This window comes from Berghia stephanieae, chromosome 6 (genome assembly GCF_034508935.2).
Source record: "Berghia stephanieae isolate SIO BIC M18660-M18661 chromosome 6, UCSD_Bste_1.3, whole genome shotgun sequence".
Classification (NCBI taxonomy): Eukaryota; Metazoa; Mollusca; class Gastropoda; order Nudibranchia; family Aeolidiidae; genus Berghia; species Berghia stephanieae.
Genome location: NC_088365.1, coordinates 49,426,641 through 49,454,635, shown reverse-complemented (window position 1 = coordinate 49,454,635; position 27,995 = coordinate 49,426,641). Strand labels below are relative to the sequence as shown.

At 37.3% G+C, this 27,995-nt stretch overlaps 2 protein-coding genes across 4 annotated transcripts in view; one reads left to right on the top strand and one right to left on the bottom strand.

The window, feature by feature from the left end:
- The window catches only part of LOC144975196 (actin-related protein 8-like), a 407,315-nt gene that overhangs the window by 360,044 nt on the left and 19,276 nt on the right, over nt 1-27,995 (top strand). The window contains exon 2 of one of the 3 annotated variants that reach the window (XM_078919028.1): nt 27,823-27,882. In XM_078919028.1, coding sequence (XP_078775154.1) covers nt 27,849-27,882 — 34 coding nt within the window. In that variant the 5' untranslated portion in view covers nt 27,823-27,848. Of the gene's footprint in view, nt 1-27,822; nt 27,910-27,995 lie in introns of all 3 variants that reach the window. The other 2 variants (XM_078919027.1, XM_078919026.1) reach the window with 2 other exon arrangements.
- On the bottom strand, nt 108-27,995 carry LOC144975195 (uncharacterized). Its single transcript, XM_078919025.1, has 12 exons — nt 27,858-27,995; nt 23,809-24,573; nt 22,811-22,951; nt 22,378-22,497; nt 20,473-20,582; nt 18,377-19,164; nt 17,348-17,471; nt 15,475-15,692; nt 13,532-13,697; nt 5,506-5,659; nt 1,770-1,983; nt 108-1,028 (listed from the first exon to the last, which is right to left on the bottom strand). The coding sequence occupies exons 2-12, from the start codon at nt 24,346-24,348 to the stop codon at nt 784-786; spliced, it is 2,820 nt and encodes a 939-aa protein (XP_078775151.1). The 5' UTR covers nt 24,349-24,573; nt 27,858-27,995; the 3' UTR covers nt 108-783.

The window sequence follows — 27,995 nt, the reverse complement described above, 5'->3', positions numbered from 1 at the left end:
GGACAATAGCAATTGCTTGCTATCCTTTGGATAGGACGTTAGTCTATCGCAAAGTACTTTCCACCAAATCTAACAGGCTCAGCTACCCATTCACTGCTGGGTGGACAGGGGGGGTCAGAAGTAAATCTTGATTGCACCCAGGATCGATGCGCTCTACCAACAGAGCTGTCAGGACCCGCAAGTCCCACATTTGGCACATTCATTTTTTTTAGTACCAGTACTCTACCTAACAATATCTGTTACTGCCTTTAACCAGATACTCATTTGCCTGAAATGATTTAGTGAGCAAAGTACCTTACTCAAGGACACAAATGTTGGTGATAACAATTTTTTTCATTCATCGTCACTCAAACAGTCACATAATGATAATGAAATCAGATCAAATGTGCGGCTATGTGGTTTAGTGATATGACACTCATCATCAAATTGGAAGGTCCTAGGTTCGAGTCCGACTCTGGGTGACACATTATTGAGTCCCATAGTGCTACAGTACAATTTACCGATAAACTCTGAAGGACTTAAAACAAACAAAAAAAAAACAACCAAATCTAAACCAGGTAATAAATTTATGTTATCTGTAATATTACTGTGGGCAGTGATATACATAAAAAATGCAGCTTGTCGTTTCTACATTAAAAAAAAAAAAGATAGGAAATCTTTTTTCAGTAGGATATCAATTAGACATTTTCTAAAGTTGTCCTTTTTGATTATATGTAAATTGTTATCATAAAGTTTCTTATAATGATAAATTTTGATTTCTCTATGAAAATCCAAACAAACACTTCAGGGGTTGTTCCTTCTATGCCTTTTGTAGCCCGTTAATGCTGCACCAATCAAATTCGAAGCCAGCCTTTGCCATTGCGGGTTATTGTCAGACATCTGCAGCAAGCCTGACAGGATGTCGCCGAGGGTGCAATGCGTCTCGTTAGTAAAATTTATGTAAAATGTCTCAGCAGGAAGGCGATTTGGATTGGCGGGGATCAGAGTGGCAAAAACTGCAATTTGTTTTGTAGTCTGGCCAAGGTATGCTGGAATAATAATAATAATAATGATAATAATAATAATAATAATAATAATAATAATAATAATAATAATAATAATAATAATAATAATAATGATATTAATAATGCTGATGCTGATGATGATGATGATGATGATGATGATGATGATAATAATAATTATTATAATAATAATAATAACACATTGTTTCTGCCGAAGAGAAAGTGTCTTAAAGGTTGCCTGTCTCGTCCGACATTTTCAGTGTTGGTGTTGGCCTGGGAACTCTGTTTTGAGCACAAAAATGGATATTGCCCTGGATAAAAGCTCAGTTATTTTTATTTTTTTTTAAAGATCTGAGAAAAGAGCGGAAATATCTTTATCTTACACCAGTACCAGCTCCTTAATTTGTCACTTTTTTTTTTTTTTAGATATTTCTGTTATTCAAAATGACTGAATATTTGTCTTTTTACAACCATCAACATGGAAATGAGTTTTTGGCACAACCAGATTTTATATAGACAGAGTTGATTGATTCCTAGATGACACACAAGAAGTGAAATGCGAAAAGGATTTAGAACACCTGAGATCCATCGCAGCAGATTGTCACCAGTGGAAAGAACTCACTCAATAAATCAGAGAAGCTGCCAAAGCGGCCCAGTCCGAAGATTAGGAGGCAATCGGCAATAAGTCAGGTCAAGTTAAGAGTTATTGATTGACGAGTTGGGGACAAAGGGATTGGAAAACTACCAAATTATTTAAACGTGACTTACAGGCCAATTCCTCCCACGAGTTGTTAACACTGAGATGTTGATGCATTCTCTGCAGAGGGACGGTAAGATGGGGTATGGTCACAATGGCACAGTTCAGCAGCAGTTGAAGCATGTTTAAATCGTTGCCACCTTGGTCGTTGCCATGCAACAATGGGAGAAAATCGATCGTCTCATACTCCAGTAGATTTACTCCTGCCAGGTAGTGCTCTCCGTTCTGTACAGATTCAAGGTCAACAAATAAAGAACATCATTATAAATAAAATTCCCTTTATTCATCCTATAGGGGAAATTTGTCTCTAGATTCTATTCTAAGGGAAGACTGGAATAACCCTGGCATCAGCTGCAGTGCAGCGCCGCAAATTGAGCTACGGCGAGGTGACTTGCTCAAGGCCACACAGCGCAGCGGCAGGTGATCAAACTGGTACCTTTCAGTTATGAAGCAACAACCGTACTGCTGAGCCACGCTGCTCATGATTTTGAGGTTGGGGATATTGACTATCATATCAAAAATATCAAATTTCACATCTTGTATTTTTTCCAACAGAGACAACCTGTTGACAGCCAGGAACTAATTTTACACCCGAGTATGGTGAGACAATGTGAGTAAAGAGTCTGATCTTAGGACTCCACTATGTGCTGCCCAGAGCGGGAGTCGAACCTTTAACCATCTGGTCTGAAGGCGAGCTTCATACTGGCATGCAAGACAATACAGCTGTACAACTTGAACTTCTCTTCTTTTTATAAAGCATAATATTAATATCCAACTGCTAACAGCAACCCATAACATGCAGGACGAGACATGGTGCCTCTGAGGTGCTCTTACCATTATTTTTGTTTCTGACAGAGACAATGTTGCTACCAGCCAGGTACTCATTTTATCCCCGAGTGTGGTGAAAAAATGTGAGTAAAGAGAAATAAAGCGGACTCGACTATGCAACACCCAGCCAGAGCATGTTGCCAACTTTGGACCTTTCAGTCCAAAGGTGAGTGCCACACTACTACAGGACCACAAAGCTGCACAGAAAATACAAGCACAGACCTGCCAACTACTCCGAAAAATTTGGAGAATTACGAAATTTTGGCTACAATTTCAGAGCTTCCTTAGCACCACCTCTAATTCATGATAACTGATTGAAAATGAAAGCTAATACCAGTCTAAATAATTTAAAGGATTTTGAAGTTTAACCCTTGTGGTGGTAAATTGTTGATCTATAAAGTTAACTATAGTGAAAGGTTACAATCCGGACCTGGCATTCATATCCTCTCAACACTTCTCAAACTTTGAAAGGACTGTAGGTGAGCCTATACCGAAATCTCAACACAGGCCTATTACCATCAGCATCAAACCAGCTGTTAAAGCCCTCGAATCAAATGCGATACCACGATTCAATTTTAGAAAAGCAAATTGGGAAAACTTTACTAAAGATTTAGACAATAAGATCACCAATATAAAAAGTGACCCACAGAGATACGACGACTTTAGAACACTCATATGGAAAGTTGCAAAGAAAAACATCCCCAGAGGATGCCGAAAAAGTTATATTCCATGTCTCCAAGATGAAAGCAAGAAACTATATGAAAGATACATTGAATCATACAAGGTGGATCCTTTCAGTGAAGAAACCCTAGAACTGGGTGAAGAACTCACATCAATGATAGCCGATGAAAGATCGGAAAGATGGAAGGAATTAATAACCTCCACCAATATGACCCTAAACAGCAAAAAGGCCTGGACTACAATTTCAAAACTGAATAATGACAAAAATACCCAGACAAGAGTGGCTGCAGTAACACCTGACCAAGTAGCACATCAGCTTCTACTGAATGGGAAACCAGCCAAGAAAGGACGAGGCCAACTAAAAGCCCTGAAACGTGAAATGGACAAAGCCCTCAAGGATAGTGAAGATCATCTTGACTCTTTTACCCTGGAGGAGCTACTAGAGGCCTTGTCCCATCTGAATGCAGGAAAAGCATCTGGACTGGATGGAATCACAACTGAGATGATTCAACACTTTGGCCCGAGAACCCTATCCTGGCTATTGGACCTCTTCAATGTATGCGCAAGGACAAACAGGCTGCCAAGTGCATGGAGGAAAGCAAGAGTAGTCGCCCTACTGAAACCGGGGAAAGATCCAAAATCCAAGAAAAGCTATCGCCCGATTTCCCTCCTGTGCATCGCATACAAGCTATTTGAGCGAATGGTTATGTCCCGCATGTCACCCAGTCTAGACGAACAACTGTCTCCAGACCAGGCTGGATTCCGACCAGGACGGTCAACATGTGGTCAACTTCTTAACCTTACACAATTCATAGAAGATGGGTTTGAGACAAAACGGGTCACTGGCACAGTCTTCGTCGACCTCACTGCAGCCTATGACACAGTGAAACACAAGATCCTACTCCTCAAAGTGGCTAAAATGATAAAGAATAAGAAAATTGTAAATATTATCCAGTCACTTCTCGAAAACAGGCGCTTCTTTGTTGAAATGGATGGCCGGAAGAGCAGGTGGCGCACCCAGAAGAATGGTCTTCCCCAAGGATCAGTGCTAGCTCCAACACTTTTCAACATATATACAAATGATCAGCCTGAGTTCCCAAATATCCGCCGATTCATATATGCTGATGACCTATGCCTCGCAACACAGGATGTGTCCTTCCAACCAATCGAGAGCAGACTGACAAATGCCCTAGACCCCCTTACAAAGTACTACACTAAAAACTCGCTGAACGCCAACCCAGGGAAAACACAAGTGTGTGCATTTCACCTCAACAACCACCAAGCCCACAAAAAACTTAACATCAAGTGGAATGGCCAGACATTAGAGTACAACTACCACCCAGTGTACCTCGGAGTGACGCTTGATCGGACTCTGTCCTTCAGAGAACACGTGAGGAAGACCAAGGCAAAAGTGTCCACGCGTAATGCCCTCCTTGGAAAGCTGGCAAACATGAACTGGGGAACTGACCCTAAAACTCTAAGGACCACAGCATTGGCCCTCAGCTACTCAACTGCGGAGTACTGCTCAGCTGTATGGGCCCGATCATGCCATGCCTCCAAGCTAGACCCCGAGCTCAACAACGCCTGCCGGATCATAACGGGCCAGCTGAGAGCAACACCATTACCACTGGTCTACCGTGCAGCAGGAATAGCCCCACCACACATCCGGAGGGAAGCTCATGCCCAAATACAAAAATACAAACAGGAAATGGACCAGAGACACCCCCTTCATGACCACAATTGCCCCAAAAGCAGGCTCAAATCAAGAAAAAGCTTCCTCACAGTAGAGAGCCTTCACCCAGACCACTCAGCATTCTTCCGCCTGGACAAATGGGTAGAATGGGACAAGACAGCAAACGATGCCCTCCAGCCCCCAACAGAAAAGCTCCCAGCAGGCACAGACCTCAAAAGAAAAGAATGGGTGGCGCTGAACAGAGCTAGAGCAAAGGTGGGAAACACCGCCACCAACCTCTTTAAATGGAAAATCTCACCGGGCACTGAATGCCCATGCGGTCACCCCAGACAGACCATGGACCACATCCTGTCCGAATGCTCGCTGGGACCTCACTGCACCAATGCTGACCTGAGGGAATGCAACCAGACTGCCCGGGACTGGCTGACTCACTGGCGCGACAAGATATGATGATGACTATAGTGACTACTACCTTAATATCCTAAAAACTACGAATTTTTTAATTTTCAAGTTGGCAGGTCTCCGCCAAGCAAAGACAAACTCACATTCCCCATGTTGTCAACAGAAGCCTCTAAGCTGTTCCTCTGAGATCTCTCCTCAGACCAGTGGATTTGGAAAGAAGAGCGAAGCACTGCTAGAGATGTATGCAGGCTGTTTTCAAAGCGTTGAAGCTGGGATGTTTGCGATGATGTGGTGCCTCTGAGGAGATGATGGAAATAATGGTTACATAAGTAAATAAATAATAAATAAATAATGAATGAATTTATATAGCGCCTAAACATTCACATTAATCGTGCTCTGTGGCACTTTACATAATAAAAATGTTTTAAGAAAACAAAAAAAATCACGACACTACATAATAAGCATGAATACAGAACAAAATCTAAGCAACATCTATTTCATAAAAAATAAACATTCCGGAACAACTCCTGAAAGATGATAAATTTTCACAGGACTTTGAAGGACTGAGTGCATTGCATAGGCATGGAGCAATGGATGAAAAGACATGGGGAATGGGTGTAACATGTATGTATTGTAGTTGTTTGGCTGTGTGTGTGTGTGTGTGAATGTAGTTGTTCGGCTGAGTTTGAATATGTTGGAGTTTATAGCGTTACGCATATTGCGTTGTGTATATTTTGCATGTGAATATGAATGTTGACTTTACAAACATTAAGGCACTCTTTGTTTCTTAGGAACATCGTAAGAAAATTATGTTTTGTATTTTGTTAGATACTGAAAATTTTCCTCCCAGCTGGTCGCTCTAGATAGTTATAATTCACAATTATCATATCATTGATAATAAACAAGTTGATATAACGGAGTCTGAGCTGAGTCATTACAATGGGGGTCGAATAATGTGTGTGTTGTGGGGTGGGGGTTGGGGGGGGACCTGAAAGTAAGGGTGGGTGAGGACGAGGAACATTGGAAAGGAGAGCAATGCACTATTCGTGATGTGTGCAGGCTGTTTTCAAAGCATTGAGGCTGTGACGTTTGCGATGATGTTAATGATAACATGGGGGATGGGGTCACGTGTACAAGGGGGGGGGGGGGCTGAAAGTAAGATAGAGTGGGTGGAGTGAGGGGGGTTGGAAAGGAGAGCAATGCACTACTGGTGATGTGCTCATGCTGTCTTTCACAGTGCTCATGCTGTCTTTCACAGTGCTCATGCTGTTTTCCACAGCAATGAAGCTGTGATGTTTGTGATGATGCAGTGCTTCTTAGGAGATGTTGGAAATGATGGTGACTTGAGGGATGGGGATCCCACATACAATTGTGTATGTGTGTGTGTGTGTGGAGGGGTGGGGGGATCTGAAAGTAAGATAGTGTGGGACAAGAGCGGAAATATTGGAAAGGAGAACAATGCATTACTGGTGACGCGTGAGTCTGTATTTCATAGCGTTGGAGCTGTGATGTTTGCGATAATGCAGTGCCTCTGAGGAGGTATTGGAAATTATGGTGGCTGGGGGAATGGAGTCACAAACATGGGGGTTGAGATAGAGATAAAGAGGAAATATAGACATATAGAAAGATAGAGAGATTGATACAGAGAAAGAGAGAGTAAGAGAGAGAGAGAGAGAGAGAGAGAGAGAGAGAGAGAGAGAGAGAGAGAGAGAGAGATAAACAGCGAGAGAAAGATACAGAGAAAGAGAAAAAGATAAAGAGAGAGAGAGAGAGAGAGAGAGAGAGAGAGAGAGAGAGAGAGAGAGAGAGAGAGAGAGATAAGCAAAGAAATTTGTATCAAGTGTGATAAAGTTTGAGAGGATCAAATTAATTAACAATGATAGATAATATACAGAGGAATATCAATATACGGTATCCTGAACGTTTTAAACACAGCAAATACAAAGACTGACAGACAAACACAATATGCTGCTTTTTGTGCTGTTCCCTTATTTATGAGTCAGATTTACTCCCTTTATTTTCATCTCCAAAATATGCTGCAATTACCATAATATGATGAACATAAACAAAAGAATCATATCACAACACACATACTTGAAAGTTGTTGCACATTAAAATAAACTTGAGAATGTTCCTCAAAACTCTTGCATTCAATAATGCAGAGTACTCTATCTAAATTCTTACCCCCTTTTTTTGTTATTAAAAGTATGGGAATGCCCAATAGGCTGTAATAACCATAATTATTTATTAGACACAAGACATCAAACTGAACTACACACTACACAATGCTTGCTTAAGGCACAGAATATTTGAATGGAAGGACAAAGATTTACAATATTCTCAATGATAAGGTCACAGATTCTGAACGTTAGGTGCAACATGTGAAAAGCTGTCTAAAAATATCTCCGGGGGATTTTTTTTCAGTCTATTTTTAGCTTCCTTCCAAGAAAATTTTTCCTTGACCTCTCTTTTATCTGAACGATCATTCCAAAGTCGTCGCACAGGTATCAAACAGGGGCGTTGCCTTACTTATATTGAATGGAACTGATCAACAGTCAACCACTGCCAACACAATTACAGTTCTACAAAATCCATCACCAACATCAAGACGTCCACCACAACAATCACCACCACAACCACTACTACTACTACTACTATTACTACTACCCCTCATCCTCCTCCTCCTCCTCCCACTACTACTACTACTACTACTACTACTACTACTACTACACTACTACACTACTACTACTACTACTACTACTACTACTACTACTACTACTACTACTACTACTACTACTACTACTTCTACTACTACTACAGCCCCTACTACTACTACTACTACTACTACTACTACTACCACCACTACTACTACTACTACTCCTACTATTACGACCACAACCACTATTACCACTACTGCTACTGCTACAACTACCACTCCTACGCCCTTGTCAATATATTAGTTATTTGTATGAGCAATATTCCAAAATTGGTAATTTATGTCACATGGCAGGAATTCCCAATTTTTCCTTTGGTGATCTTATCATTCATATACCCCCCCCCCCCCTTTCAAAACACACACACACACACACACACATTGTTATAGGCACCCATATAATAAGTTTGAATTCAGGTCAAGTCAACAGCCATACAATTGACATTCCATTTTTCTGATGTGTAGCGGAGTGGAGTTGTTTTCGAATGATGTTGCTGATAGCTTATAACCCATCTTACGATATAGCCGTGCTTTTAGCCCCTATTACAGCAACAACTACTACCTCTACTACTACTTCTATTATTACCATTAATGACTACTACTACTATTACCACTACTACCCCTGTTACAACAACTACCACTCCTACGCCCTTGTCAATATATTATTTATTTATTTGTATGACCAATATTCCAAAGTTGGTAATTTATGTCACGGCAGGACTTCCTAATTTTTCCTTTGTGATCTTATCCTTCACTCACACCCCCCCCCCCCTCTCCCCCCACCATTTCAACACACACACACATAAACACACTCAGATAAAGACGTATACAGACATGGACAAACACACACACACATAAATTAAGACGAGAAAGAGTGCGCTCCACTCGCACATGCCCACACAGGCACACACCCAAAAACACAAATTGTTAAAGACACCCATATAAGTTTGAATTCAGATCAAGACAACATTCATACAATTGACATTCCATTTTTCTGATGTGTAGCGGGGTGGACTTGTTTTCGAATGATGTTGCTGATAGCTTATAACCCATCACACCATATAGCAGTGCTCTTAGCCACCCCCCCCCGGAAAAAAAAAAACCTCGTCCAATTCCCACCTATGTAGTACGTTAGAAGTCGGTACTGAAAAGAAAGGGGAAAACAGAGAAAAGGGCCTTCACAATAAGGGACATACTTCACTAGAAGAACCAAATACACATTTCATTGCTGAATGAGTTTCTTAATGTAAGAGAGCTGAGATAGCTCGTGTTATCAACACACACTTGTGTATCAAATTATGCAGGTTTCATTAATCACTTCAGTGGCGTTCAAAGAGGAATTTCCCTCCCTTCACGGCACTATCATAGGATGCTATGTTGGATAATTTCGACACGGCACTATCATAGGATGCTATGTTGGATAATTTCGACAATGTTCAAAATTTATGAATATAACATGAGAGAATATCTCTTCATGCACAGTCATTGTCTCAAAACCTGTGTGACTGATTGATACCTAACCTGAAAGTCTTGGTTGTTACTTTTAATCAACACGGTCTTTATCTTTCACCCCTGCCTTCTTTGATTGAACACATTTTAATATTTCCATTAATAGTATTTTGTAGATAAAAGTGTACCTTCAACTTTATTTCTATTTCGGAAACCGATTTTTAAAATTCTATAATGAAACTATACAAAGCGTTGTAGAGCATTGGGGCGAGGCTAAAAGGTGAAATAGTGTCATGAAAGGAAAAACGGGGTTTGACGACTTACAATTATTTTTACATATGATAGCATTTTTAAAAAGATTGGCTTGCGATCTATAATAAACGAAAGGTGAAATTATATGCAAATGAAGAGATATTAATCAATATATTAATTTAGTACAGGTACAATAGTGTTAGGATCCATTGGATTTCGACTAAAAGTTTGAAAGTACTTGAATATCGATTGGTAATGAATTTGTTTTGTCGATAGTCTCTTCGATACTGCTCTGTACCGATTCTAAAGTAGTCCTTCGGAGCCATTAGGCCCAAGGAGCTGGAATTTATCCCAGTTTCTATAGTATGAAACAGACAATAACAATTGCTTGCTACCCTTTGGATAGGATGCTAGTCTATCACAAAGTACTTTCCACCAGATCAGAAAAAAATCTTGACTGCACCTGGGATCGATCTTGGTCCCTTTGAGTGAGAAGCGAGTGTATTGGGACCCCCTTTGTATTGATTAGTGTAATAGAAAATAGGGAATTCTTTGGAAGAGGCTTTCTGCCATGTTTTGATGATGGACCAAATATTTTCTAAAATGATCACTATAGATAACTTGAATTCACTGCAAAATGAAGCATTTTACAAGTTATTGGTTATGAAATATTTAAGAATATTACTTTGAGGGCTGGAATAAAGGTATTCTTTCACGGGTTTGGATTTAGTAAATTTGTTATCTTTTTTGTCTGAAAGCTCATGAGTTATTTGGTGCGAAAACAAACAAAAAACAACCAAAAAAAAAAAAAATTTAATAAATCCAAAACCGTGAAAGAAACCTAAAATATCTAAATTGCAAAATTTTATTTTAATTAATCTGCTCCACTAAGAGGAACTGATGAAGTTTCTGAACCTCCTATAGTCTCAAATTTTATAACTTTGACTATCTATTATTTAAAATAAAATTTCCGGAATCTAGATTACCTGGAAATAATACCAAACCAAGACCTTGGGTCTCATATTTCCAAGTCATAATTTATGATATGGCACGAATGGCAAAACTGGTTATTTTTCAAACCATAGTTTATGTCATCTGTATAAAATAGCAATACTTTAATAGTTCAAATCGTGGTTGATGCCATCTGTAATAATAGTAAAACTGATTATATTTCAAACCATAGTTAATGCATTCTATACATATGGCAAAACTGGTTATATTTCAAACCATTGTTTATGTCGCCTGTTTAAACAGCAATACTATAATATTGCAAAGCCTGATTCATACCATCTATAATAATGGCAAAACTAATTATATTTCATACAATTGTTTATGCTGTCCGTATCAACCTCAATACTATAATATCTTAAGTGGTGATTCATGCCATCTACACTAATGGTAAGACTTAACATATTTCAAATATGCTATCTAAACTATTGACAAAACTTAATATATTTAAAACCATGAGTTATCTCATCAATATGGCAAAACTTAATATATTGAAAAATGAGTTATGCTACCTATTATAACCAGGGAATTAAGAGTTGTGCTATTTATACCAATGGTAAAACAATATATTTCAAATCCTGATTCATGCCACTTCTACTAATGAAATAAATTAATGTAATTTCAAACCCTGATTTAGGCCATCTATATCAAAGGAAAAAAAAAAAATTAATGTAGACCACAACAAGGGCTATTTGTACTCATAAGGAGACAATATATTTCAAGTCATAATTCATGCCATCTGGTCATAACTAAAGACCTAACTGATTTAATCCTTTACAAACCCAGTTTGATTTTACCAAGAGAACATTAACTGTGATACACCTATGACTATGACTCACAGACACCTTAATCATATTGCAGTAACTGCTTTCTATGTAAAAGTATTGAAGGCAAGAAATTCCCATTGCATGAAGTTACTTCTATTTTGGTAATAACAGCAACGTTTGCAATTAGGACAATGTAAACATATAGAGAAACATTTATACGAAAAATTTAGAGTCTTTCTGTTTAACGCTTAAAAATTGAATTTTGGAGAGAAAAAAAAGAAGCAATAATCATTTCAATTCAATGTGGTTCTAACTCTGGTCTATCAATAAATACATCAACCAAAGAAAATAGGTACTTTTTATTCTTCATGCTGGCTAGAACTTTTTCACATGTCATGTGATCAGAATGTATAAAAGTCAAAACATGATCTGTTTAATAATGTTTTTCTCCTTTGGATCCACTTTTATGTTCGTCGGAGAAGTATTTCATAAGGCCGTCTGTCACTGTTTCGATAGTTTAGAACCAGTTACTAAGTTACTATACATCATTACGAGGGAAGTTACGTCACGACTGTTGAACTCTATTTTTAAAAGTATTATACGGACAGTAAAGACCACTCTTCAATGTTTAAATGGACGTTAGTCTATTGCATTTACTTTTTCCAGAACTAACATATCTTGCAACCCAACCGTAGCTGAGATTGTTTTATTCTTAGGTGTTTAAAGGCGCTTTCAATGCTATTAGGTCATTTAAGCACCCATTTCCTAGCTTTAACTATTTTTCATCCAACCAGTAAGGCCAATGCTGCTCCATGTCTATGTATGTTTGGTCGGAACTTTTTGCGTCAAAATCTATAAAATCTTTATAATCACACGGTTGTTTTTAAAAACATATTTATTTACAATTTCGTTCATGATCCTGCAGATATTTTAAAGTTGTCATCAGATCAACAGACTGGAAAAGGGATTTCAAGTCTCTGTAATTATAGTGTTGCAACCTAACCTGTTCTAACAGTCAAAATGATAGTAGCCTGCTAGAAGCTGTGGACTGTAAAAACTAATAAACAAAATTGAATATAACAGCTGAAAAAAAACAAAAAAATACCAAACACAGAAGATTTCGGACTCAAAACTCTTCTTCAGCCAACAACAAAAAAAACAATAAAGACATAAATACATTACTAAATGACATATATCTCTGTGGTCTATCTGGAATTTAGTAATGTATTTATGTCTTTAATGTTTTCTGTTGTTCGCTGAAGAAGGGTTTTGAGCCTGAAACGTTCCGTCTTTGATATTTTGTTCTTTTTTGAAGCTGTTATATTCAATTTTGTTTATTACTTTTTACTGTTCTAACAGTTCAAACTTGATTACAGTTACAGCTTTGCTAACAGACAAACCACAACTCAACTTGGAATCTTGTAAGTGCTCCATAAAATGAGTTATCTAATAATAATAAGTTACTTATATAGCTCTCAACTTCCACATAAGTGCTCAACAGCGCTTTACAATATTAATTGTCATTCAAACATTCCTTCTGACAATTTTGAGAATATATATATGAAGAAAAAAACACATACACAAGCACACAAACTCACACACAGATACATTTACACTCATCAACGAACATACACATACACCAATATTACTCGCTAACATTAGTAACTTATTCTAACAAAAGAATTTGAATTGATTAATTACAACAACAACAACAACAACAACAACAACAACGACGATCAAAACTGGAATAAAATAAATTTAAAATTGGATTTACAGCCATATTCGTAAGCCCTGGAAAAAAAGTTCTGTCTTCAGGTACTCTTTGAAAGACCTATAAACAGTTAACCATCCATAAAGTTGGATTTTCAATTTGTTTAACTTATTTGGTTATCAATCATGCAATATGGGTCAAATATTTACATTCAAAATATCTCTCCTACTGTCACTCCCAACCTCAATTGATCTCTCTACCCTCCTTACCTTTTGACGAGAAGACGAATGTGGTTATGTGGTCGGCTCCATACACAGGTAACATCCAGCCCTTCCATCAGGAATCGTGATGCTGTCTGGCCCATCACCTCGAAACGCTGGCAGTGATTGCTTAGTTTGGATAACCATGACAAATAGATGGTAGATGCCAGGGGTTCTGGGCCAGAAGAATAAAAAAAAAAGTGACATTAACCTTCTATCACTTTAAAATTCAACAACATGGTCAGAACTCTTAGGTCTCAAGTCAAAATTTGTAAAAAGGACGATTATTTTGCAGCTTCCGAATAACGAGCATGCTATCGCAACTATAGTGGAGCAATATGCCTTCATTAAAAATAAAATCAAAAATAAAAAAACAAATAAAATTCCCTTTATTCATCCCATTGGGAAAATTTTTCTCTAGGGTCTATTCCAAGGAAAGACTGGAATAACCCAGGCGTTAGCATCAGTGCAGTGCCGCAAATTGAGCTAGGGAAAGGTGGCTTGCTCAAGGCCACACAGCGCAGCGGCAGGTGATCAAACTCGGTACCTTCGGGTACAAAGCAAAGAGCTACACTGCTCCTAATGACAATACTGGTAAAATATAGGATTATAAACAAACGAATCATACATTATAAAAAGGAAAAAATTGTTAAAGAACTAATAAACATGGATAAATCCCTTGTTTACAATGCTTTTTGAAGATACATAGATACTACTAAGGGCCTGGAGCCCAAGTTGAAAAAAATAGCAGAGGACTTGAAATAGCAGAAATCCGCTAAATAGCGGAAATTTGAGACCTATGAGAAATGGAGGAATATTTCAACCGAATACGAAAGTTCACAGGGATCAATTTACCTGAAAGACAGGCGGGCTAACCCAGTGTATCTGAAAGAGATGCTAATTTCAAAACACCTTACACTTAAATGCCGAGACAAAAAGAGTCAAACCTGGCCATTAACAGCATTGTCTCTGGAAAAATTGTAATATCGTCTAACAATAAAGACATAAATACATTATCAAATTCCAGATAGATGACAGATATATATATATATATATATATATATATATATATATATATATATATATATATATATATTATATATATATACCTGGAAAAATTGTAATATTGCCTAACAAGCATCATGTCTCATCCATCATAAGTGGATTGGTAAAGTTTTGTAAAGGATCCATGCCCACAAGACAGGGATTTCAACTTGGACCCTAACTTTAAGGTCCAAGCATGCTGGAAGCAACCTTAACACTCCAATCAAATTTATTCAGTAAAGCAACTAGTGTCATCATACATTATAGGTGGTTATGTGCGGCTATGTGGTCTAGTGGTAAGACATTCGCTTTCGGATCAGAAGGTCCTGGGTTCAAGCCTCACTCGGCGCATTGTTGAGTCCTCGGAGAAGGCTCTTTACTTGCATTCTCTCACCGTACTCAGGTGTAAAATGAGTACCTGGCCGTTAATAGTGTTGTCTTTGTCCGAAAAAATTGCAACATTGCCTAACAGGCATCATGTCCCATCCTAAATGTTAAATATTGCTGTTGGCCAGGGACCCCTTGTAAAGCGCTTTGAGTACATTTAGTGGATATTGCACTCAGAAAAGCTCAATTTAAAAAAAAATTATTTAAAAAAGATTTTTAAATATTTTTTTTATCATACCACAGGATTTCACATTTTAACATATCTTTTTTTGTTGTTGTTGGCAGAGCTATTAGCCATTTCCTAACTAATAAAACGAAATAAATAACCCAACAAAATAAACGATTTGCATTGAAAAAAAAAAAGAGTGGATGAAAAGAAGATGAATTTTATCAGTTTATAGAGCATGAGAAAAAGATTAAAGGAAGAAGAGATGAAAGGTTTAAGAGAAGGGTAAGGGAAAAAAAAGACAAAAAAAAAAAAAACAAAGCAGAAAAAGATAGGGGGAAAAGTTTCCATTTACCGGAGAGCTGAATAGTCAATAGTTCATGGTAACCATCAGCAGGGACATCAAAAGGAACTTCTTCCAGTAGGAAAGGAAATATCACACCAATCTCTTCACAAAATCCCGAATCACGACCTTTGACCTCCACCGCATACACGACCCCGAAATCCTCGAGACAAGTCAGAAGCTTGATAGGGTCGAAGGTTACGGCCTCCAAGAATCCAACAAGATTACTCCTGTTGACAGAATGAAAGGCCAAAATGACACTTACATTTTAAAAAATCGATGAATTTAAAGAGAGTGAAAGATACATAAAAATCTTTCCCTTTTTCCTTTTATTTTTTGGTACTGTCCATGACATTTATTAACAATTCACAACTTTTGTCAAAAGTCAAGCGACAGTGATTTGATGGGTGACTGTCGTCCCAGAATTTATTGGGTAGCTGGTTTGTCAGGTCTGGTGGAAAGTACTTTGTTACAGACTAGAGTCCTATCCTAAGGGCAGGAGGCAAATGCAATTTTATATTTAAAGCAACAGAAACTGGGATAAACTAGCTCCATGGGCTCTATGGCTCTGAAGACACCTTAAATCGTACATCCCTGCTAGAAACCTCAGGCTCTCTCTATGCATACCATTCCTATCAAATCCTATAATAAATCTAATGGGTGTCAAATTTAGCTTCGCATTGGCACTTCCATTTAAAACCATTTTTTAAATAAGTTGGGAGAGTCGTCATTCCTCAGTTTCTTTTTAAAAAAATCATTATTTATTTACTAATGGGCATAATCTGTTGTGAGCTTAGGTTCAAAATACATCGCAGCCAAATTTTTGTTTCTGTTTCCTTTCTAACACAAGTAAAAATATTTTTTCAACAAGACCATATTTGGCATTTAAAAATATTTTCAGTCATACAAATCAGAACACAGCTGGAAATTCAGCTTTTTAGAATTTTCTTGTAGTAGTCCTTCCTAGCCGGAGCTTATCCCGGTTTCTATAGCATAAAACAGACAATAGCAATTGCTTCCTACCATTTGGATAGGACATTTGCCTATCGTAAAGTACTTTCCACCAGATCTAACAGACCAACTACCCAATCTCTGCTGGGTGGACAAGGGGGGGGGGGGGGTGTGTGAGAAAAAATAATCTCGACTTCACCCAGGATCAATCTCAGTTTCTTTTTGTGTGAAGCGAATGCTCTAGTAACTGAGCTATTGGGACCCCAAAAATTTTCCAAGGTCTTCCGTCATTTTCTTCAGATTGTCCACAGACAAAAATCTGACTACAAAAAACTTCTGGCCTAAAATTAAAACGAATAAAAATTTGGCAAAAAAAAATAAAAAATAATAATAAATAAAACAAAACAAAAAGCTGGATAAAAATAATTTGATTAAAAGAAAAATTCCTCAACTTCGATACAAAACTTGGCTGGATTGAATATGACTAGAGAGAAACGATTACCATTAGAAAGGGGAGGAAGGAGGGAGGTAAGAGGTGAGGGGGGGGGGGGGTTGACTAACCATCCTGTATACAATGACCCTTGACTATCACACGAAATAATCAATTATATTACTTGAAATGTTTTACCTGTTTGATATTAACACATAGCTATTTTCCCTCTTGTATAGTATAACAAAAACATGAACAATTTAAATTTTATTCCATTTGATAGAATTTAACTAACATTATAATTACGATGACGTGTATTTGGACAAAAGAATGGCAGGATTTATTATTACAACCAGAGGGCATCCTGGAAAACTGGTGAACATTATGTGTACCATTTACCCATTATTTGGTTGGATGCTTTCAAGTGTAAAAATAAAAAGTCAAAAACTTGTATCTGCCCGGATTTGTTCATGGAATGTAACAAGACTTGTCACTATGTCATACCTAGTTATGATACCAGAGGATGGAACTTGAATCTTGTCTGATGCCATGGTAATCTGAACAAGACAATCAAACAACTTGCTGGGAATGATCAGCTCTTGAGTGCTACCCGACTGAGATAAGTGGCCTACACATAAATAAACAAATAAATGAATACATAAATAAATAATATATAAATACATTTTATTCATCCATAAAAGACTATTGATTCTACAAAAGTGAATTACAAGAATTAATAAATAAACTTTATAAGATATTCTATTTACATAGTTTTATTAAAGCAATCATAGCGACCAACTTTTTACAGAGCTAAAATGGGACACTCTAACACACAATAAACCGCCATGACCCAAAACAGCAAACAGCAGATTAAGAAACAGCAGTATGTTTGGACTAGTATAGAATATAATCTAGATCAAGAGCCTTTTTTGTTCCCTATTTTAATTTGCTAGTCAAAAAAGCCCAATCCTCGAACATCCAAGTGTTATTTTTAAACATATAAACCGTCCAATTAAAAAAAAAATTTTTTCTCCAGATCAGGACAGTCTCGATTTTATCAGGACAGTTGTCCACTTTGAGCAATATAGTAAATGAAATAAAAATTATTTAGATACCATATTTGTGAATATTGCTCACAATTAGTCACTGAAATCATGCATTTGTTCTATAGTCGTAATAACCATCACTGTCTTGTGTTTCGTGTCTAATAAATGATTGTTCTGTCTTTTGATAAAGGATTAAACTGGAGATGTCCATACAATTTGTCCTTGTTAGAAAAAACGAAGACTGAAATTTTACATGACCATCGTTTTATTTTCATTTAAATGACAGAATCTACTGTGTATGCATAGTTGAGTTAAGACAAAGGTATTCAAACCATAAATAGGTTATTTCCCTATAAATAATGTCTGTCCTTTCTTCCAATGACGTCTTTCCTCCCTCCAAAACTAGAAATCTAAAAGTTTAAAAGAAAAAAACATGAATAAAAAAAAAAAAGAGCAAAATAAAGAAACATACAAAAAACAGTCTTACTTGTGGACAAAAGATTTCCTGTTGATTTCAGATCATTTATGATATTGGTCAGTAGCTCAGCATCTGACCCAAAGTTCCAATTCATCAAAGCAGACGACAGTTCCTGATTTGTAATTGTCAAATTCTGATGGGAAATAAGACAATCCATGGCATTCAAAGCAGGTAAAACAACCTGAGATTTTGACGATATCTCCCTCACACTTTGAAAGATTTCCACCTGGAATTGTTGCATTTCTTTCGTCCTTGCTGTTCCGGATATGGGCACAAAATCTGGCCCTGGAAGAGTCTCACCTAAAGACGTATAGAAAAGTGTCCTGATTTCCTCCAAAGACACATCTTCCCCAGGAAGGACAACTCCGACCAATTTGAGCCGCCCATTTGACCCAGATCTACTGGACTGTACTGTGTGCTTGAGACTTGAGAGACGAGCCATTTCCGCATCACTGAACTGTGCAAGACGTTTCACGTCAAATGTCAAAACAAAGATGGAGTCTGGAGAAAATATCCACGGACAGCAATGGTGAAAAAAATTATCGCTTGCAACTGAGATGATGTCAACATTGACACTGTTTTGTGACGACTCTCTGACCATACAACTGAAGGATATTGAGTTGGAAACAGAAATGCTCGATCCGCTTTGTCGACATTCCAAAGACACCTGATGGTAGGAGGCGTGTGATTCTACTGGAAATTGGATGAACCCTCCCATGAAGCATCGCATAAATTCATTGGTTCTATTTCCACACACGATGAGTCTGGCCTGGGGTATATGAGATTTGACTTTAGACCTGGTATTAGGGAGGAAAACAAATGTTTAAATTTAAGGCATTCCAATTTCTTCATCATGGCATAAATAAAATACTGAACAGCACCATAAGAGTAAGATATATCAGGGAAACAATAAAAGTGCTTGGAATCAATTCGGAACAAAAATTTTGACTGATTTCAATTTAAAACACAATTAAAAGCGATTCTGAAAATATATTTATATATATATCAAGTAATTTGAAAATGATATCATAATTCTGTATGTACTCATAATTTGATACGACAGTCAAAATGATGTCAGTGGACATGCAATGCAAAGTTTTGGCAGACAATGTTTAGTAAGGTCATTGGATAGATGTGTGACAATGATGACAAAACTCTAACACCCTTGGGCCAGACCCCTTATGTATGCAATATCCAACTCAATTCAAATGTGGATGATCAGGACTACTAGTATGTAGATATAGAAATGACAGATACTGCAAGAGTGGTAGTGTAGGACAAATATGACCGATAGGTTATGCATGAAATGAAAATTTAGTTCCATAAGGCCCCGCTACATATCAGCCAACTTTTCAACGAGCTAAAATTGGACACCGTCATGACCCAAAACAGCAGAATGTTTGGACTATTATATAATATAATTTAAATTAAGAGCTTTTTCTGTCCCTTGTTTTAATTTGCTAATCAAAAAAAGTTTAATCCCAGGACATGTAAGGGCCATTTTCATACACATAAACCATCCAATTTTGTTTTATCTTTAATAATTTTTAAAAATTTCTTTCAGGACAGTTGGCAGCTATGCTACAGGGGTATAAAGTAAAGCAATGAGAAGCTCATTGAGCATTGTCAAACTGTGGAATTGCACTAAGCTCCCAGTCTCTGTGGTGTTATATGGGCAATACCAATTGTGCGGCTATGTGGTCTTGTGGTATGACACTCGCTTTCGGATCAGAAGGTCCTGTGTTCAAGCCTTGCTCGGTGCTTAGTTGAGTCTTTGGAAAAGGCTCTTCACTCACATTTTCTCACCGTACTCAGGTGTAAAATGAGTACCTGGCCGTTAACAGCGTTGTCTATGTCCGAAAAAAATTGAAATATCGCCTAACAGGCGCCATGTCCCATCCTACATGTTAAATGTTGCTGTTGATCAGGGACCCCTTGTACAGCGGTTTGAGCATGCTTTGTGGATATTGCGCTATATAAAAGCTCAATAAAACTCAATTAACTGTTAAATTTTAGATTGGACACGAGTCTATCACAAGAATGTGCCAAAGAAATATAGACATGTATATTACTATTACTCTGAATGGTTTGATTTCTTTACTTACCTGACTACAGGTCGGAGTGGAATGGCATCGCTTGAGGGTGAACAAGGGGGAAACTTGACATCTGGACTGGTGGATGGTGATAGGGGTTTGGCTAAAGGGACTGGGGTTTTCTATGAGGAGAGAGTATAGAGGTTGTTTAGTATGAGAATAATCTTTCAGTCATATTAAGGTCCAAGGAGCCAAATTTAAACCAGTTCATAGATTAAAAAGACTGTTACAGTTGCTCGCTAGTATTTGGATATAATGCGGTCTGTTATCCCATTTCTTTTTAAATTTTTTTTTTCTTTTAATGCCCTTCGGCCACGACATCATAATTTATCATTGCCTAGGCATTCCACGAAGGAATATAAATAATTAATCAAACCAGATGTCTGATGTCAACAGGAATCACCCATCAAGGAAATAAAAAAAAGTGCCTGAAGCGGGGCTCGAACTGGGGACCTCCAGGTCACAGTGCAATGCCTTAACCACTCGGCCACTTTATCCCTTTATATAGATATTAATAAGTGTAAAAGCTCTTTTCGTAAGTATCTACATCTTTAAAAATTTTCTGAGGATATCATCCTACATGGTTTAATCTCTTACAGTGACAATAGTAACCATAAGTGATAAACTGATTCAGATCAGCATGACAATACTGTCTTCTGATTCAATGCTAAACTAATAAAGCAAAAGAAATCACAAAAAAAAAAGGTTTTCAAAAAAAGTTAAATCGAGCGTCAATCCACTTATCTTAAGAATCAGATTGTAGACCAGAATACCTTGGTTACACTACTGACAATGATATGAGAAGTGCAAAATAAAGAAATATTTTTAAAAACAACAACAACAAAAAAAAAACATGTATTTTTCTGCTCAAATTCGTAAATTTAATGTCGGCAGAGAGCATTTCAAGATTTCATATTGCCATTTGAAGTTGAAATTGTCTGCAATACAACAAAGATAAATTTCAAAGGCAAGGGATGATTAACAAAGCAGATAAAATCAGTTGAACAGGCGATAGTAATAAGATCCTAGTCTACCCTGTCAGATCCAACAACCCAAATCACAAAATCATATCTGGGTGGACTAAGGGGTCAGAAAATAAACAGCTTGTATGCACCTGGACCAATAACAGTCCCTTTACTTGTGCTGGCATGGCAGCTTTTTGCATCGTTGCGGCCGCAAAAAATTACAAAATATCACTGATTTGCTTTGCAGATGCAAATTCTGCAATTTTTTTTGTGCAAAATTGTTCAAATTTTCGAGATTTTGCAAAGAAATTTTTTTAAAAACAAGAAAAAAGATGAATTTTTTTTCTTTTAATTTGACAGCTTGTGTAGAACGTGAAAAATAATTAATTAAGAGTCATTTCTTTTTTGCTATCTCATTTTCTTCCTTTTTACTGTCGCTGATATGACCTTACAATTGTTGCAAGTGCCGCGAGACCCTTAAAAACGCAGTGAGACCCTTAAAAACAAACAAATACCTTTCTCTTTCATGAATGAATTATGTGGGTTTTTAGGAAAATTAATCGCAAATTTTTTGCAAATTTTGCTGGTTTTAGCCTGCAAATTTTGGGAATTTGCTTGCAAAATATGGGATTTTAAAAAAACAAAAACCGCCATGTCAGCTTGTGAGGTGTACGCTCTATCATCTTGAGGTCTTGGAACCAATCCTCCTCAACTCTCAACCATACTATAAACCAAAACCACGGGGAAAATGCTGTAAGAATACAATACTCGCTGGACTCTAGGACGTTCTCAGGAGAAGCCAAAAATGTGTGCTAGAATCTGACTGTGCTGAAATCTGATGCTAGTGGAAGATAAACCTTCATTCAGTCACCTAGCACCAGCGTGTTGTGTATTGCAGTATTCTGGAAATTGGCGTCCTAGAATCCAGCGAGTGGTGTTTTGGTGACAGTACCTGGACCATGGCAAACTCTGCCAACATAGCTTTATCTTTCACCAATATACTGTTTGGACGCTGTACCTGCATCATCAGCTTGGCTGCGTTTTTCAATGTTGTGTTGACAAAAGTATTATACTGGGGGGTGAAGAAAGAAAATGATAAAAAATTCTGATGGCAGTGTTTTAAAAAATTCTCTTTTAAATGAAGAAGAACAGAACAAAATTGTAATGATGAAGATGATGTCAGAAAATTTTATTTATGAAAAAAATAAAATAAAATAAAGAAAGAGAGAGAGAGAGAGAGAGAGAGAGAGAGAGAGAGAGAGAGAGAGAGAGAGAGAGAGAGAGAGAGAGAGAGAGAGAAAGAGAGAGAAAGAGAGAGAGAGAGAGTGAGAGGGAGCGAGAGAGACAGAAAGAGAGAGAGAGAGAGAGAGATATTAGAGACTTACTTGTTGAGATGAGTGCAAGGCAACATAATTGACAGAGTGTACTAAATCCCCCACAGCCAAACCAGCCAATGCAGCAGAACTGCCAGCCTCCACCTTCTTCACTAGAATGTATATTTCTTTGTTTTTCTTGTCTGACAGGCACTGAAAGAAATTTTAAAAAGGAGGAGGGAGAATGAGACGTGCTTTATAAAAATACAACTGAGAACATAGTTTCAAATGGCAAGATGCTTACGTGGTAAGATATAAAGTTGTTTGAGGGTTTAAAAAATTTTTTTTTTCAAAGTCGTTTTCATTAGAATCTGTGATTGATTACAATTTTTTTTTTTTTTTAATGATTGGGATCAAGGAGTCAGTCAGAAATATCATTCACATTCACAACATACACCCAGTTTGCAAAGAACTTCACTTGACATGATAATAAAGGTATCCTATCATTTGCTGTCTATGTATATTAGAGAGAATTATGGAAAAGTTACAAAGGGGCTACAATCAGTGTAATGCTTAATAAACTGCGAGCAAGGTGGCAGAAAGACCAAAACTCCTTAGACCTTCATCACATCTACATTTTAAGTCAAGATTAATAAGTCCAACAATGTATTCTGACTGAGAAACTTTCAAATTTATCATAACATTATAGTTTGAACAAAATAAATCATTATCTTTAAAATATCAGGTTCAACAAAATCCTGATTTGCCAATTTTCTCCCTCTCCAACTGATAACTAAAAATCAAGAAAACATAAAAGATTGTGAATTATTGAAATGAAACTATTGAATACATCACATCTTCTGCCTTCTCTACTTAAATTATGTACACACTGTAATAATCCCAATGGGAATGGCAATAATTTATTCATTAATTGAGGCATCTATTGTAAATGAAAATGCACATGATAAAAAATACATTTTAAGCTATTTTTTAAAAAGGCAGAAAATAAATAAAAAAGACAAATGATATTAGGGTACAAATTACAGTGTGAACCATAAGTAATAACTTACATGTTCTTTTGCTTTGGTATTAAACCCAAATGATTTGGTATGAGGTGACCTTTTCAATTCAATGGTGAATGTGTTGCGCATCCACCTGACATGCTGTGGACTTTTAAGGATATACTTGTGCCATGGACACGTGTCACTCTCACAAAGAGGATTGGTGCATTGTGGGATATGACATGAAGAGTCTTGGGATGAAGATGGAATTTGACGTGGACTTGGCGGAAAGAGAGCCGAGGCAGGGAAATCTTCTTCTACGCCACTGTCAAGCCGAGATGTTGACTGTTCCAAACAAACAACATTCTGCCCTTCCTCATTACTCATAGTGAGAGTAATATCTGCCACTGACATGCTGGACCCAGGCAGGTTGTCCGAGATTATGGACAGTCCGTTGACAGAATCCAACCTTGGAGTTTGATTGCTGCGATAATGACTGGATTTCTTTTTACGACTCTGTCTATCTGATACTTTGTAAATATTATTGTTATTTGCATTCTTATTTGCACCAGGTTTTGGATTATCATCAAGAAGGAAGTCTGACTGCATGATTGAATGCTGAAAAGTTTCAAGAGTTATAGAAATTGGATTAAAGCTACTGTGAGCTACTGTGAGGCCGAGATTCCTATATCAATCGACCATTGCTTAATCCATTACATCAATAATATGTTTTTCAGTATTTCCTTGAAGATGTCTGGTTTTCTTGACATCTTGATTGACGTTTCCAAGATCTACATCTATGATGAAGGAGATTTCATATGTCTTGACTCAACCCTGGTAGAGTTAAAAAAAAAAAATATCATAATTTAGTCAAGTAGTCAAATTGTTCTTTGTGACAAGAATCATTTATCAGTGAATTAAAAATAGGTCTAAAAAGACAATACCAATTTGAATACGATGTACTGAAGTGCACCTGCCAATAAGGAAAAGTGGGCCTAAACATAATTCTCAGACATCCTTTAAAAAACTGATTTTTTTTTTTTAATTTTCAATCAATTTCGAGAATTTAAAAAATTTAATAATGTACATCGACTTCACCCAGGATCGATCTTGGTTCCTATTCGTGTGAAGTGAGTGCTCTACCAACTGAGCTATTGGGACCCCCATCTTGCTCAAAAACAGTACAAATATAACCAAAATATTCTACTTCTGACACATAAAGTCATGCTACTAAATCATGTGTCACTTCATTGTCTTGATTTTTCTCCCTTGAGCACAACTACCATGGTTACAGTCTGGCCCAGGAAGAATCGAATAAATGCCATTTTGTAATATTATAATTTAAGGACGAAGAGTACACTTTTGTGTCATCAGCAAACACTTAACATGTTGTGTTGATAACTTCATGTAGATCATATCAAATAATCAGAAGGGGCCTCAAAACACTGTCCCGAGGAAACCCTAAATAGTAAGACTAAAATTTGCATTTCATTTTCCATAATTACAAATAATCGCAACTCTGTTAATCGCACAATTTCCCAAGAAACAGAATTAATTCTATATAAAAGTCACTGGTTAATTGCAACAAACTTCGGTTAATCACAACAAATTTTCGACCTCAAAAGGAGGCAAATTCAAAGAATCAATCATACAAAACCTCATGATAAGATTTCATTATGGGTGAAATCATGACACGTTGAAGAATCGAGAATGGACGGGGTTTAATGCTACAGTAGTGTGTGACCATTCTATTAGAGATAAAAGAGGGCAGGGCTTTGCAGTTCGGGTTTGTGCGGGCATCGGTGACCATTAGATATGAGGCGAGTGGGCTGGGCATGGTTAAGACAACAGGTAGACGATGACAGTTGTGAGGAGAGACTGAGTGATGATATCCTTTGTTTTGTGATTGACAAATGTGCATTGTGACCAGAGGGTTGGATGAGAGCTTATTGTCTTTCATCACAGCTAATCTCTTGGACTCTAACAAATGTTGAGAACTAAAAGTGAACGAAGTGGCAATTCGGACCCGAGTCTGAATTGCTTCCCGTGGCAATTCGGACTCCTGCCACAATGCGCCTGCGCAATCACTGGAAGTGTCGGAAGTGGAAGCTGGGTCGAAAGTGAAGCGTGGTAGGGTGGGGGGAAGCTGCTCGTTCTCAGTTGTCAGTCGGTAGGAGGGCGAGTGAGCGAGCAAGTCAGGTTTTAGAACTCCCGAAGATGACTATACCTTTAAAAGCGATGATCTATTATTCCCCTTTGTCTTACTTTTTCTTGGGTACTTTTTAATTGTAATTCTAGAACTTTTTACTATCCAATTTCTCCCTTTTTACTGGTGCTGCTATGACAAATGTGTTGCAAGCTCCTTAAAAAACAAAAACAAAAAAAAAACAACAAAAAGAAACAAACTTAAAACATAGATCTAAATATTCGTGGTCTTTGGAAGATTACAATTGTAGTCCCTATTGACAACGTTAACAATCAATTTGCCCTCGCATAGATAAAAGTGTCTTTGTGTAATGATTGGAAGATTTATTTGATTTGCCATGAGCATGTTGCAAAAGATACATGCATGACATATCTACATTATATATTTTGCCATTTGCCGCTGCGAAAAAGTGAGGGGAAAGGAGAATAATATGACTTTGGGCATTGAGCGTTTCATTTAAAAGCCAGTATGGGTCGGGCTTCGACAAAAGGCATTATCTTAATTCTTTTTTAATTAAAAAAATATGCGGTTTTATTTCTAAAAATTATAATAGAGGCGATTCTTGGCTGCAAACCATGCAATAGAGCCCCACCACTGGGGTAGGGGCAGAGTACTAATATACATCTAATATTAATATTATTAGATAATATACTGGACTAGGTGCCTATTAATAAAATAAGCACTGGTTGAATACAAAGAGAAAATGATCAATTGGTAATGGGATTGGGGGGTAACCCACAAACGACCGAGGCGCTGGACGCAGGGGAGAACATGGTGATACGAGATCAAAGAGAAAAATCTGCCGGCTCTTGGGTTGTGGAAATGGTTGTTGGGGGAGGGGGGGGGGAGTGTGTGTGTTTGTGTGTGTGATTATTCTGTTTTTAAATACTTAGAGATACTCATGAGTGTGTGTGTGTGTTTAGGAAGACCAATATGATTTCTATAACTGCAAACGGAATAGTAACTGAGAGTTTCACTAATGATACTATATCATGATAAGTTCATCAATCGGGCGCATTGCATTGCATTATTCCGAATTGAAGAGCAATCGGAGACTATTCAGACTCGACCCTGGTAGGCCACAGAAATCTATTTAGTTTAGACTCAAGTCCGAATTGTCACGGGAAGCAATTCAGACTCGGGGTCCGAATTGCCATGGGAGGCAATTCAGACTCTGGGTCTGAATTGCCACGGGAAGCAATTCAGACTCGGGTCCGAATAGCCTTTTCCAAAAATGAAAGTGAATCCAATCTTAAGATGTCGACTTGCCTCAAAGCTGCTTTTGCTTGTCAAAATCTATACAGGGCTGCCATATATTTTTTATTCCAATCAAACTCCTCAGCATGTGGTGGACTAAGAACAATGTTTACAAGAACTGGTTTGAGTTAACCAAATTTGTGTAAAATGTTTCAATAGTGGAGAGGAAACACAACTTCGTTAATCGCAACATTTTCGCTGATCCCAAGGTGTTGGGATTATCCGGAGTGGACTGTATTATATTTTGACTTCTTCTAGCTAGTTGTGTGAGGAATGATCTAATACTAGTCTAGATAATATAACCTTATAATTTTTCCCCGATCCCATAAGCCATGGCATAAGCCTTTAATTTGGTAAATAATCTCTATTCATTCTAGTGAGAAAGGCGAATGGTGGATTGGCTTCTCTTTTCTTCAATTCAAAACTAACTAAATGTTCTTAAGCTTTCTCTTTCAAAGCACCACAATATGGGAAGTATCTCATTCGTCTTACATACATTGGGCTGGTGCGTTAGGGGATTTAATTAAGAGGACTACCAATCCAGTATCACTTGATCAGTGTCAAGTCAGTTCTATCAGAATTAAATGAACAGATAACAATAACAGACCTAGGGAAGGAAGTATATATATTTAAATAGGATTTAAATATGACTTACTTTCTTGGGATATTATGTCACAATGGTTCACAAAAACATATACTAACCCGTGGTTCGGAGATATGAAATTTTAATTAAAAGAGATTTAGATAGTGAAAATATAAACATTAAACACCGTTAAGTAGATCGGTAGCTTGT

What these genes read in the sequence shown, in the direction of transcription:
- LOC144975195 (XM_078919025.1), bottom strand. Translation starts at nt 24,348, where the DNA reads ATGCAGTCAGACTTCCTTCTTGATGATAATCCAAAACCTGGTGCAAAT. An exon ending in CCTTGCACTCATCTCAACAA is followed by an intron (nt 22,498 to 22,810) that starts GTAAGTCTCTAA and finishes TTCACCCCCCAG; the next exon opens with TATAATACTTTTGTCAACAC. An exon ending in CAGAGTTTGCCATGGTCCAG is followed by an intron (nt 20,583 to 22,377) that starts GTACTGTCACCA and finishes CTCTCCTCATAG; the next exon opens with AAAACCCCAGTCCCTTTAGC.